The sequence below is a fragment of the Platalea leucorodia genome (genome assembly GCF_965183815.1).
Source record: "Platalea leucorodia genome assembly, chromosome: 7".
NCBI classification, from domain to species: domain Eukaryota; kingdom Metazoa; phylum Chordata; class Aves; order Pelecaniformes; family Threskiornithidae; genus Platalea; species Platalea leucorodia.
This window is the reverse complement of record NC_138829.1, coordinates 58,628,539-58,641,040: the sequence shown is the minus strand read 5'-3', so window position 1 is coordinate 58,641,040 and position 12,502 is coordinate 58,628,539. Positions and strand designations below refer to the sequence as shown.

Genomic DNA, 12,502 nt, shown 5'->3' with positions numbered 1-12,502 from the left:
TAACGATTCTATGAGTCTATGATTTATTTGCTAAATGCTTTTTGCCTTTTTATGTAGGGCTGTACTTCATCATTTTCCTCCAAATACCTGCTTCTGCAGACAGAAATTTTGACCTCTGATATCATCACATTCCAGTCTTGCCTGTATATCTGAATATCTCCATAAATCAAGTCATTTCAGTACTAACACTCATTAACTATTTTCTTTATTCACTATCTCCTGATGAGTGTGTCAAATAGTGCGTTTTTTGTTTGTTCATTTTTAAAAAGTAATGCAAACCCTGATTGTTTCCCTTCTTGACCATCACATGGTTGTCAATCACAAAAATCATCACTGAAAAAGTAACTAATTAGAAATGAAAGGTCAATATCTTAAGCAGTTTCTGTCAGTCCTGGGATACATTTCAATGTAACACTGATGTAAGACCTGAAAAAGAGCTGGTGTGCCCAAAAGGTTGCCTGTTTTTTCCACCAACATCTATTTGTCTAATAAAAGAAATTACATCCCCTAAAACCCCTGCCTTATTTATATCTTTGATATTCCAGCCACAATACTAATATTGTAAGTCCTTCCTCATATGAGGTGCTCAGTTCCGCAAAGCCTACTTATGTGAGTAACACGTAGATATACAAGTCATCAAATACTGGCTATGCAAGTATTACTCAAGCAAATAAGACTTCACAGGATCAGCCCTGTTGGTAGGCTGCCAGTTGGCTCAATTTCTGCTCCCAGTTATCCGTTTTAGTTTGTGCACATGCCACTTAGGAAGGAAACTGGTTTTCTGTCCTGGAGCATATACTGCATTATTATTGCATTATTCCAAATATTGCAATATTGCAAATATTACATTATGCAGGCTGACAGAGGGGGTGATGCAGACCTGTACTACCAGAGAAATAGCACCGGGGAGGTTCCGAGGGGAGTAATTTCTGTTAAGCTCTTTGGGAGCTAGACCAGGGTGTCTGATCAGCGAGCACCTAGGCTGCCACAGCATGTCGCTCCACGCTTGGTTAGAACGGGCAGACCACCAGCTGAGAGTGACCCCTGGGCAGCAGTACAGGTGGGTAGCAAACATTTGCTTGATCCTCTGCTGCTACTCAGGAGCTGGTTATAATCTGCCCCTTAATTAACAGGGCTCAAATCTGAGGCCTTTCTGTAAGCAAAGGCTGTAGAACAAGTGTTTGGGCTCAATAGAATCAATGAGATTTTAGCCCCTGGCTTTGACAGAGGCATGGGTGAGAACAAGTCCTAAAGCCACCGGTGAGATTGCAATGCAGCATGCCCAGAGCGAACGCAGCAACAGTACTTGAACTGGGGAGTATGGATGCCTGTGCCTTCATTTCCAATTTTAAAACAGACGTGGGAGAGGGAAAGTGGGAGGGCAGCTACTATCATTTTCTGCACCAACATGAGCCTGAGAAACAATGACATTTACTTTGGTTTAACTAATTTCCACACATCAGATCATGTTCGGCACCCGTGTGCCAAAGTCCTATTCTTCAAGTCTGTTGAAATATCACTTTCCGAAACATGTGTGCTAACATTTGGCCAACACCACCACAAGATCATTTTATTAACTTGTAGCTCATTTCATAGACTGCTGCTCATGTTGCTAACATATGCTATTCTACCATTTACTGCTCTATAATTAGAGAAGTCATATGAAAGAGATACACAAGGCTTAATTTTTGCATTAAATACAATTTGTTTAGACTCGGGTAGGCGAAATAAAGCTATTTAAAAGAAAAAAAAAACATATAGTGAATTAGAAAACTGCAAGAAAACTAATTTTACTCTTAGAAGGTCACAGTAAAAATTTTTAAAAACCCACTCCCCCACCTCAAGACTGCATACAGTTTTAAGGATTGTGTTAAGAGTCAAATCCAGAACTACTTTCTGCTTTGCTAGGATAAATCTTGTTTCCAGAGGCTGAGGGCCTCAGGGGCAGAGCAGCTAGCAGGATCCTTGCAAATGGGGGACCAAGATACAAGACCAGAAGCTTAGGAGTAGCACAGGAGGGGTGAACCTTTAGCACAGTGTGTCTTTTTGCTTAGGCCACCACCATGCTGTCATGCCAAAGCATTTTTAGTATGGAAGAGGCTGAATAAAGGATAGGGAGCATCGCTGGAATATTTATTAAAGGGTAGACTGCTGGGAGAAGGTAAGGATCCCACATTGCTTCTCTTCCCACACAGCTAACAGAGAAAATTCCAAGCTAGCCAGCCACAAAGATGGCTTTTGTTGGAAAAAGCTAGCCTGTACTAGACCTTTTGCTGGGGTAATTAATCAAATAAGGACTTTAGAACTCATTAATAAGCCACTATGTAATAATAAATAATATATGAAACATTTGACTTTGATGTTTAGCATATTTGTCTGTCCTCCATTGGATCAGTTTCCATTTTTGCTAAGGAAGTTATGAGCTGGACAGAAGCTGTGATGCCACGCCTACAGCAGAGGCCCATAAATTTGAATCAATGATTTAGCAGCCAGCTACAAGTTATAGGCACATAACAGCATTTCTCTCTTCCATGTGCACACAACTGCATTGCAGAAGGGAGTTAGACATAGATTTTTTTTAACATTGAAGTGTTTATAAAAAAGAGAAAAAAGATACTAATGACAGCAGGGAACTAATTCATAAGCAAACTGGAATTTAAGGGAAATGTATCCTTTCTACTGTAAATTAATAAACTGCAGCTATAGTTTATTAAGCCACCACAATAATTTACATTTTCTACTGCCATAATCTTGACTGCTTATAAATTACGGTAGTTTTACCTATTCTTTAATCCAGAAACAACACTATTAAAATGTTTGATGCAGGCTACAGTGCATCTATCATTACTTGTAAAAGTTAATTAGATTAGATAAAAGAAATGATTAGATTTGCATTTTTATCCTGTTTTAAACTTCCAAAGAAGATCACAACAGTGTGCCTGTGGGCAATTAAAAACAGCATACAGCAGTGAAATATAAAGGCAAAAAAGGTCTGTTTTTCCTGGCTGATTCATGATTGAAGATACAATTACAAAATATTTTAAGGGTTTGCTGAAGCTGGGGGCTATTCCTAGACTTCTAAGCTTTGTTTATAACTCTCGCTCTCTTTCAAGGGAGTATCTGATCTGCGTACTCTGCCAATAGAAGTATCAAATTGCTTTCAATGGCTTTATTTGGTCCTGTTCAGAGCTTGCTGGAAGGGGATCAGTTTCATGATCAATAACAAAACAAAACAAAACAAAACAAAAGATGGGGAGAATATTCCCTAGTGCCAGGATAGTAGCATTGCAATTGCTTTTTGCTTGTCAATGCTAAATACAGTTTACAAAGAGAGACAACCTCAGAGAACGTAACTGAACTGACAATAACTAGATTCCAGCTTGTGCATTTTCAGCAAGCTCACTGCAAGGAGCTTTAACCTGTCTCCAAAAGGCAATAAATGAAAGGTTCAGCTCTTGAAATTGGAGGTCAGTTACATACTTAATGATAAAGCATATCTTTAAATCTATTTCTACTATTATTATCCTAGCAAAAAATTAATTAACCAGGTCAGGGAGGCCATGAAGGCTAATGTGGAATGTAATTATTCCTGATCTTTAGACATGTACTTCACATAAAGAGATAGTCCTTATTCAGCTCACCAGGTACCAGAATTGTCAGTAGTTAATCATGGATAAGAAGAGAGACTCATTGGTTCAGCCTCTTAAGTATGATTCAAATGATTCCTATTCAAGGACAGTTTAAATAGTTGTAATTTTTATGTTACTATTCTTTTGTTTGTTTACTATCATAGTAATCATGTTCACTCTTTTTGACTGAAACAGAAAATGCAAGAACATTAATATGAAACTACAACAGCATGAATGTATAGATTAAAACTAGAAAAAAATTACTATTAGGAATAATTTCTAGTGGCTGAATTAAAACAATACTTATGAGAGCAGAGGAAGGCAGTTTTTCTATGCAATGGAAATCATAGCGATTCAAACAGGAAACAAAATGCTCTGCAATGGCATTGAAGATAGTACAGAGGAATAAGGTGAAGGGAAATAGATGAAAGCAGTTTGGATCAGCTGTCACCGTAATACCCATTGCAAGTTTTTGCAGAAAAGCTCAACAACCAGTGTCCCTTTTAAAGATTTCAGGCACAACTTAGGACTTGCCCTAACAAAGCCCGCCCACCAGAGGAGGAAAGTCCTCAAAATTTCATCCCTTAAATCCACCCCACCCCACCCCATGCCCTGGAGGGAAACCCTGGAGCAACATGCTCCAAGCATCAGTGGAATCCCCCCCTTCCTCATCTGGACATGGTGGGGTCAGAAGCAGTCCCCAAGCATCATTCTGAAAGGACTGAATTCTGGCAATGAGGCACTGAATTCACAGGGATTTCAGAGCCTCAGGCAGTTCTCAGGGTTGGAACCATCCTAGAGATGCAAGCCTTCCATTCTTCCAATGTAGTCTTATCTTCATGATGTACCACCAAATTCCTCCTTTAAACAGCTTTTTCCCCTATCACTAGAGGTTTTCACTTTCACAGCGCAGGCTAAGAGATGTCCTTAAGATAGTCTCATTTTGTCCCTTTTACTTTAAGAACGGATACTTTTTATTAAACAAAAAAGAAAGTTCTTTTAAAAAATCTGAATCAACCTGCAGACAGATCTGTGAGATTTTACTGGCCCTACAGTTTTTTCTCAACTTTATTTCCACTAAAAGCAATGATTTCTCTGCACAGCTTTGCAGAATGAACTTAATTTGTCATACTAGCTTTCCTCCCATCTCTACAGACACCTCTGTAGGAGAGTGTTTATGAACATTATGAACATATGAGCTGAAAAGTAATAATACACTGCATTTATTTGAAATTTTTCATTTAAGATTCTCAAAACATTACATTTGAATTGAGGGACAGGAAACAATTTGCCAAATTTCAAATAATCAGAGACAGAACTGAGAACAACTCCAGATTCCCACTCCCTTTAGCCAACAGACAAAACTGCTGTCCCCAACATGCACACCCTGAAAGTAACATTAGCTTCACTTAGAAAACATGAGATGATTATGCAGAACATTTAATGACCTCAGTACTCTTGAAATACTTATGTTGTTTTCATATGCTAAGTCTAGCTAATGTCTTCTTCGCTCATAGATTGTTGACAAAATTTTGGATGTATAAGAAGTGTGGAGTAAGGTGCTCCAGTAAATGGTCTTAAAAACAGAACAAAACAAAAAGTAAATTAAATAAGGTGTTAAAATGATTAAATAAACAAATAATATACAACACAGTGTAAATAATAAATACCAAATAATGAAAATTCTCAGTAAATTAACCCAGTAGGTATCCCGGGAAAGATGTGTTTTATTTAATATGGATTATTTACACTGTTATATGTGGTTGACAGAAATCTTGTAAGCCCCATCTAAAGTCATTTCAAATTGTTTAAATGGTTAAATAAACTGGATGCACTTATTCACGTAAATTATTGTTTAAGAATTAACACTGTACCTCAGAAGATGACAGTGTTACACTATATGTCTCATGTGATGAAAACATTGCATCAGCAATGCCCCACTCCTGCATCCTGGAGAACATACTGTACTTATTTCAAGTAGCTGTGCCATGAATAGGCCCATGCCCAGATGGAACTGGCACCTGTGCTACTTATATTTTGTGATCTCTTCAAAAGGGGAGTGTCAGGGAAGAGTACTATTGTTTTTCCATGCATACAAAGTATAGATAAGAATCCACACCATTTTATATAACTAATCACTGTTTCCTGAAAAGGGTTGCTCAAGAATGTCTTCAAACAAATTCACCTTCTGAATAAAATCAAGTAAGTTTTTGGGGATGCAGTTCCGAATTCTACCAAGCCCAAAAAACTAAACTGAGAATGTAAATGTTTATTAGAAAATTATTTTTTCCCCTCAAGCCACGGAGAGCGTGATTCACCTCATCTCACTTCAGATCTCTACACTATAGGCATCGGCATCCATATCCTTTATAGTTAATGGAGAGAAACAGCCATTTTAGGGAACAATTCATCTGACGTATTTTAAATGTCTACTTTAGGACAAGATGAATTGCATCCTAAAACTATTCACTCTGCTTCTCTCTGTTCACTATAAAAACAGTCTAGATAATTAACTGAGACAGAGTCTACACTGCAGTTATCTACTTTTGATATGATGAATTCCACCCAGACTCACCAGCACAACTTCAGTATCAGTACTGAGGTTTCCTAGGAGGATGCTGGGAGGGGACCTGGGAGAACCTGCACAGGACTGCATCTTTCGCCTGTCTCCTGGTTTACCTCAATCCCACCTATAGTCCTTAGTGAGCTACAGGTCTCAACAAACTCCAACACTCATAATCAATTCAATAGCAACAAACCTATTAAGAACTGCAGAGGTGACTTAGGAACTAACTTCTTTCCCGAGCAACCCCTGGCTAGCAAACCTGCCACAGAATTAAGAAAGAACAAATAAACAAAGAAGAACCACTTGGCTTACAAGCAAATGGACTATGTAAGCTGGTGTTTAGCCTAGGAAACAATCTCCTAACAAACTTCTTTTAGTAATCTCCTCGTAAGATCAATGTATGTATGAGATGGCATCTGCTCAACAGGTCTAGTGCTTCATACTCGAGTCAACAATGTTCCCTGGGCAATGAGATGCCCACTACCAATCTGGCTAACAAGCTGGGAGAGGAAACAGTCCTCACTGCCTCAAATACACTAATTAGATTTACGTAAATATAAGGATAAATAAAGAGGCCAAACTAGTGAGGAACTGTGGAATAAGAGTAGCTTATACTGGCAAGAATTTTGAAACAAATATAGGGAAGGATCACCAAGAAATAATTTAGCTCATATGAACAGAACAATCATTGAAACACTCCTTTGTATATATGTTTAGGAAAGGACGTGAAAGAAAACTTGTGGAGGCTTCAGAACTATGTAAGAGGAAAATTGTGAATGAACAAGAAAATGAACCTGCAACCTATTCTGAAATGAACCTGCAACCTATTCTAAAACCGCTTTTCCCCAGAGTCAGTGGAAAGGTAAAGCTACTGGAAAGTATTAAGTGAGCTGAAACATAAAGTACCTTTAAACTTTTTACTATAGAGCAGGATACTTCCCAGTAAAGCATATCTACATTCTCCAAATATGAACAAAAATTACCTGGTCATGATTCCTCTTTCTGTGTCTTAATTTTTAAAGGAATTTAAAAAATTAGAAATTTCTCATGCAAATAACTGTTCCGTTTAGCAGACTCAGCTCTGTTTCATGCTTAGCTTTTTTGACAAATAAAGATTTTTTTACATGATTCTTTGTTTTTTGAAGATAGACTTGCAAATAACACTTAGAGAAGATGGTGCATTGTTTCCTTTCACTATTCTTATGTCTCTTCCATCCTTTATGTACACCTAACATGACCATGCAGTCTTCCAGTAGGCAATGACAATAATGGTGCTTTAATATTCAATTGTCTCTCTCATCCCAGGTATCAACACATTTATATATATTAATTAAACTCCTTAAAGTGTAACTGAAACTGAATTACAATATTTGCAAAAGCATTTACAAGCATTCTTTTGGGATGAGGGAAGGAAAAACTTTAGTTTAGCATCTAGTAACATGGCAATCAGCTGATTAAGAAAAAAACCTGATAGTCCAAGCTTATAAGAAATGATTGGCAGCACAGTCATCTGTCAGACCAAACCAAAATGTTTAAATCGAAGAACAGGCCCATGGAAATGCTTTCAAACAAAGTGGGAAGCAGAGAAGGTAATACAGTCACGTCAACAATGCCCCTACCTACATGTGACTCCCTACCCACATCTATTTGCACAAAGTTCAACCAGGTTCCGAGTACAAGTACAGATAACTGAATACCTCCAGAACACTCCCAGATCCACAAAGGTACAGTTACTCCAAAGGTACATGGGACACATATACCTGTGGGTCTTTTTACATGAGCAGACTGGTCCCAGGGACTTAGTACTGTCTCAATGTCTATTATACTATTCTATAGCTGCTTGCTTTAGCTAATGAAATGGAAAACATTCTTCTAACCTTCTTATAAAGCCAATTTTGCCTTTGTAGAATAAGGAATTCTATAAAAAATTATTCACACAAGTCAAAGTGATTGCAGATTTCAGAATTAAATTACAAGATTTAAGAAATAGTTCGTAACTTTCAGAAGAAAACTCTGCTTATTAAAGAAAAGCTCTTTCCACCAAAAAGATGTTTGACAATAATTTTCAAAGACACGAAGACCCTCCATGAAGAGCACCTTTACTGAAGCTTGTTAGTAAAGCATGTGGCTGCTTTATTTTAGATCCTTCCCTCTCCAGAAATGGAATTTAAGTATAATCAGAAGAGTGCAATAAAACACACTGACCTGAATTTGCTGCTGCAGTAGATTGATTTTGTGCTGCTGTTGCAGAAGTTGTTGCTGTTGTCTTGCAATCTATTAAAAATAAAATTTCCATTAAATTAAAACAGTAATATTGAAACTTCAATATTATGAGTGAAAAACATCTTATTAGCTATTCTTTATTATATTTTTATTAAGCATAATTTATTTTTTTTAAATGAAAGATATGTTAGAGGTATCGGTATATGTGATGTAAACATTTTAAATTTAAATGCAACATAAAAATCCAATTAGCCAGTAAGAAATATATATTTTAAGCACTTAGGCCTCAACTCTGCAAAGCATAGAAACATGGGTTTAGCTGTGTGCATGTGAATAATCTCATCACTATTCAATAAAGCATTTAAGCCTGTGGTGATCTTTGACTATGATGCATTACTGTTAGCTACAATGGGAATGAAACACATGCTTAAAATTAAGTGCTTTGCTGAATGGGGATGGGATTACTCAGGTGCTTAAGGTTAAACACACATTTTCCTGCTTTGCTGAACTGGAGCCTTAGCTAGTATTTATAGATGTTTCGCTATTCAGTACAAGCTCCTAGGGCAAGCTTCTCTAACTTCGTTCACAATGAGCAGCACATTACTTCTGTTGTAAATCTCAAAGTCTTCCTTGGAACTGCTCAAGGAAGTAGGGTCTCATTCTGTGTAAAAGCAGTACCTGATGCTCAGTAACTCATCCTCAACACAACACTGTGAAATATGTAGATATTCTTACCCTTATTTGGTAGATTCAGTAAGATTCACTATATCCCTTCTCTAATATAGATGGAGAGAAGCAAGTGTTCAGGGCAGGGAGATAAGAGACTAAGGAGAGAGAATCTACCCCAGACACACCCACCACCACCACCCCTCCAATTCCCACAAACCAACCAAAATCAGCATGCAAGAGCAGAAGGGAAATAGGATCCAGCCCTCAGACCGCAGAGCTGCCCCTGCAATGGGTAACATGGACTGCAGCTATGGGGGAGAAGCTGCAGGGAGCTGGGGGAACAACTGGACTTCTGCTTTAAAAGGGCAACTGTGCAGCAGACTGAAACAAGGACAAGATTTGTGTTTCCTGGAAACCCCAGCCTCAGCACTTCTGCTACCTTCATTTCTTAAGTATAATTTCCTCTCCTATAAATATTTATCTAGAGCAGGAACCACATAAAACAGCAAGAAGTTGGTGACAAAGGTAGCTTGGTCACTTGGATCCACTGTTTCGGTTTTGGCAAAAACCCTCCTGGTCTCCTTCCCTACCATCTTCCAAGCATGCTTACTCTCTCTGTTATAAACAGAGATAGCTAAGTAAAATGTTTTCATGATAAAAGAATTACAGAAATGTAGCAAGGTTGATTTGGAAATAAACAGTCCCATAGTTTTAGTGCAAACTGTTCAGATTAACTCCTAAGGAATCTGCAGTTACATATTAACAGCTTGTAATTGTGCACACACGGAGATCAAGCCTGTCATTTCTTTAATCTCTTTCTTTGTCACCTGGAAATAGCTCTGTCATTTTTTTTCACTGCTACAGTTAAAATTCACTTTTGTATGGAAGACCAACAGAAAATTCATACATATTTTAAGTCTTGCATATGGCCTCAAAGAGACAAATTGAGGTCTGTGTGATTCTGGGGCTGGATCAAGGCAAAGTGCCACTCAGAAAAGGAATCAAGCAACTATCACAGCCCACTACACTGATGCTTGTAACAGGGATCAAACTCCCTTTATGAGCCTGGCGTTCAAATATTTCTGGATAAATCTCCCAGTAAAGTCAATAAAAATATGGTGAATGAAGACTGAAGCAGCATGCCCTTGTCTGCTTGTGAAAAAGGTAGTTCAAAGAGAGCTAGCTGCCTGTGTACCCAGGTAACCTAGGGGCAGCTCCTAGGACCTCAGGTCATCTATTGTCAGATCAGTGGCCAGCACTTGGAAAAGCAACTCTAATGGTAACTGCGCTACAGAGAATATTTAAAAACCTGTATGAGTGCTTGAGTTACTCTCTGTAATGAGTAACACACCAATTGTGCTATTCCACCTTAGAAGTGCAGTGCTTGTCACTAAAGATAAGCTCTGTCGGGTTTATGTCCACGCTGTCCCTGCTGCTAAAATCTCAGTGAAGTAATAAAAAGATTATCATGATATTCAGCTTCAGAAATGAATTATTTCTAATTTCACATTGAAATCAGACACTGCGTGGAGCTGCATCATGGGTCATTCTTTCTGAGTGTTGTATCTTTTTTCACAGATACACAGTATCCTATGTCCAGAATTGTTTGGAGCTGTTGGTGACCTGGCTGCTACTTAACATGGTAAGCTATAGCCAAGGCAACGATGAGATCTTTGTTTACATGTGCAAAGGCACTGATCTGCTGGAGTTCAGACTGTTTGTGAACAGCTTTTTGTAGCTGTCTGTACAATACAGTACCATTTGAACAGGCATTTCCTGATGAAAACCAGAAATATACCATGAAGCATCTAATGTCATTGGTTCCTCTTAGATGGAACAGCACTGTGATAGAAAATGTGTCCAATACCCCACAATGCAATTACCATAGCATAGTCTTGATGTATAGGCTTGACACAGTAAAGCAGGGTACACAAGCACCATGTGGCTCAAATTCTGAATTTTATTTGCCTATCGGTTGAGCTACATGCTCGCTTCATTGAGCATGACAACCTAGTTTTAAGTGTCATTTAATTTTCATTTTGAAATATAATTACAAAGTGTTCACTGTAAGATATCACTCGTCTGCAAATGTGTCAAGATTAATTTGTGCTAGCTTATTCACAAGTGTCAATAGTTAATTACTGTGTCATCTCTGGATGGCTAAATGACATTCTAACTTCTGATTTTTTACAGTGTTCCTTTATGTTATTTTTCCATTAGGGGATGAGTCCATATTCCTACATGTGGGCAAATACTCAAGCACATAAAATACCAGACGTCACAACTCATTAAAATCAACAGAGCATATATTGCTGTATATATCCTATAAAATACATTTAACTGAAAAGATAATTCTAGTAATAATGTCAGATTCCTAAAAACCACACATTAATTTGGATCTGTCTGATCTAATGCCTAGGGGACTAGTTTAAGGGATCACTGTTGTTACACTTTTGTACACTGAGAAAAGGACAGCTCTTGGGACAACTGCATCTTTAAAAAACAAACAAACAAAAAAACCCCACAAGATGAACAAACAAATCAAACCTTACTTGTAGAAGATATTTGAAGGTTTAAGGATGCTTAAGGTTTTTTGTTCAATTATTTTCTTGTCAAAAAGTGAAAGGGTTAAATAATGGTTATAGTCTGGTTTATTTGTAACTCCCAAAATCGCATCTCAGTGCAAGAAACAAGAACTGTGAAATCTATCAAATGCCATTTCTTCTAGGAAAGAATTATTTGAATGCCCACACCCACTTGTTTTCTCAGGGTCCTATAATATTTCCTTTTTCTGGAAAAAGATGTAATTTCTGAAGATACTTAAGCTCTTTTATCAAAAAAAGATGAAAGGAAACACGAAGCAGAACAGTGTTTATGATAAGCATTCTGCATGAAACATTTTCACAGGTTTCTTTCTTGGAGCCTCACCTGTTCTTGCTGTTGGCGAGCAAGGTCCATTTGCTGCCGTTGTTTTTCAATTTGTGAGGCTGCCAGCTTTTTCTGTTCATCATGGGCAGCCAGGAGCTGCTCCCGTAAGCTGATCAGCTGGGTGATCATAGTAGAGAGCTGTCGCTCTTTTTCTGCCAGGCTTTCTGGTGTACCTAAATGTGCAGGAAAGATGTACTGTAAATATGAGATAGACAATAGTTACCAAGCAATATTCACAAAAAAAAAAAGGCTGAATCATACTTATTTCAAGTGGCAGCTTGAATATATATTTTGCTAACAAATCCCAAAAGAACCTAGCACATAGCTTTTCTGTGCTCTAAGCACTGGAGGATATAACAAAAATTGGAGCAGAAAAGATATAGAGTATTTCTTCTCTTCTGACAGGAGTAATTAACGATGCACTGTGTACAAATCCCTGTATCTTTTCCATCTAAATCTGCCCAGTGTGATAAATACATTCACAGTT

General features: G+C 37.8%; 1 protein-coding gene across 13 annotated transcripts in view; it reads right to left on the bottom strand.

Annotated features, from left to right (window-relative positions):
• Nucleotides 1-12,502, bottom strand: part of SOX6 (SRY-box transcription factor 6) — a 376,628-nt gene that overhangs the window by 136,469 nt on the left and 227,657 nt on the right. For all 13 annotated transcript variants that reach the window (XM_082317552.1, XM_082317544.1, XM_082317553.1 and 10 more), the window contains 2 exons: nt 12,016-12,188; nt 8,401-8,469 (listed from right to left, as the gene is read on the bottom strand). In XM_082317552.1, the coding sequence (XP_082173678.1) occupies nt 8,401-8,469; nt 12,016-12,188 (242 nt within the window). The remainder of the gene's footprint in view (nt 1-8,400; nt 8,470-12,015; nt 12,189-12,502) is intronic.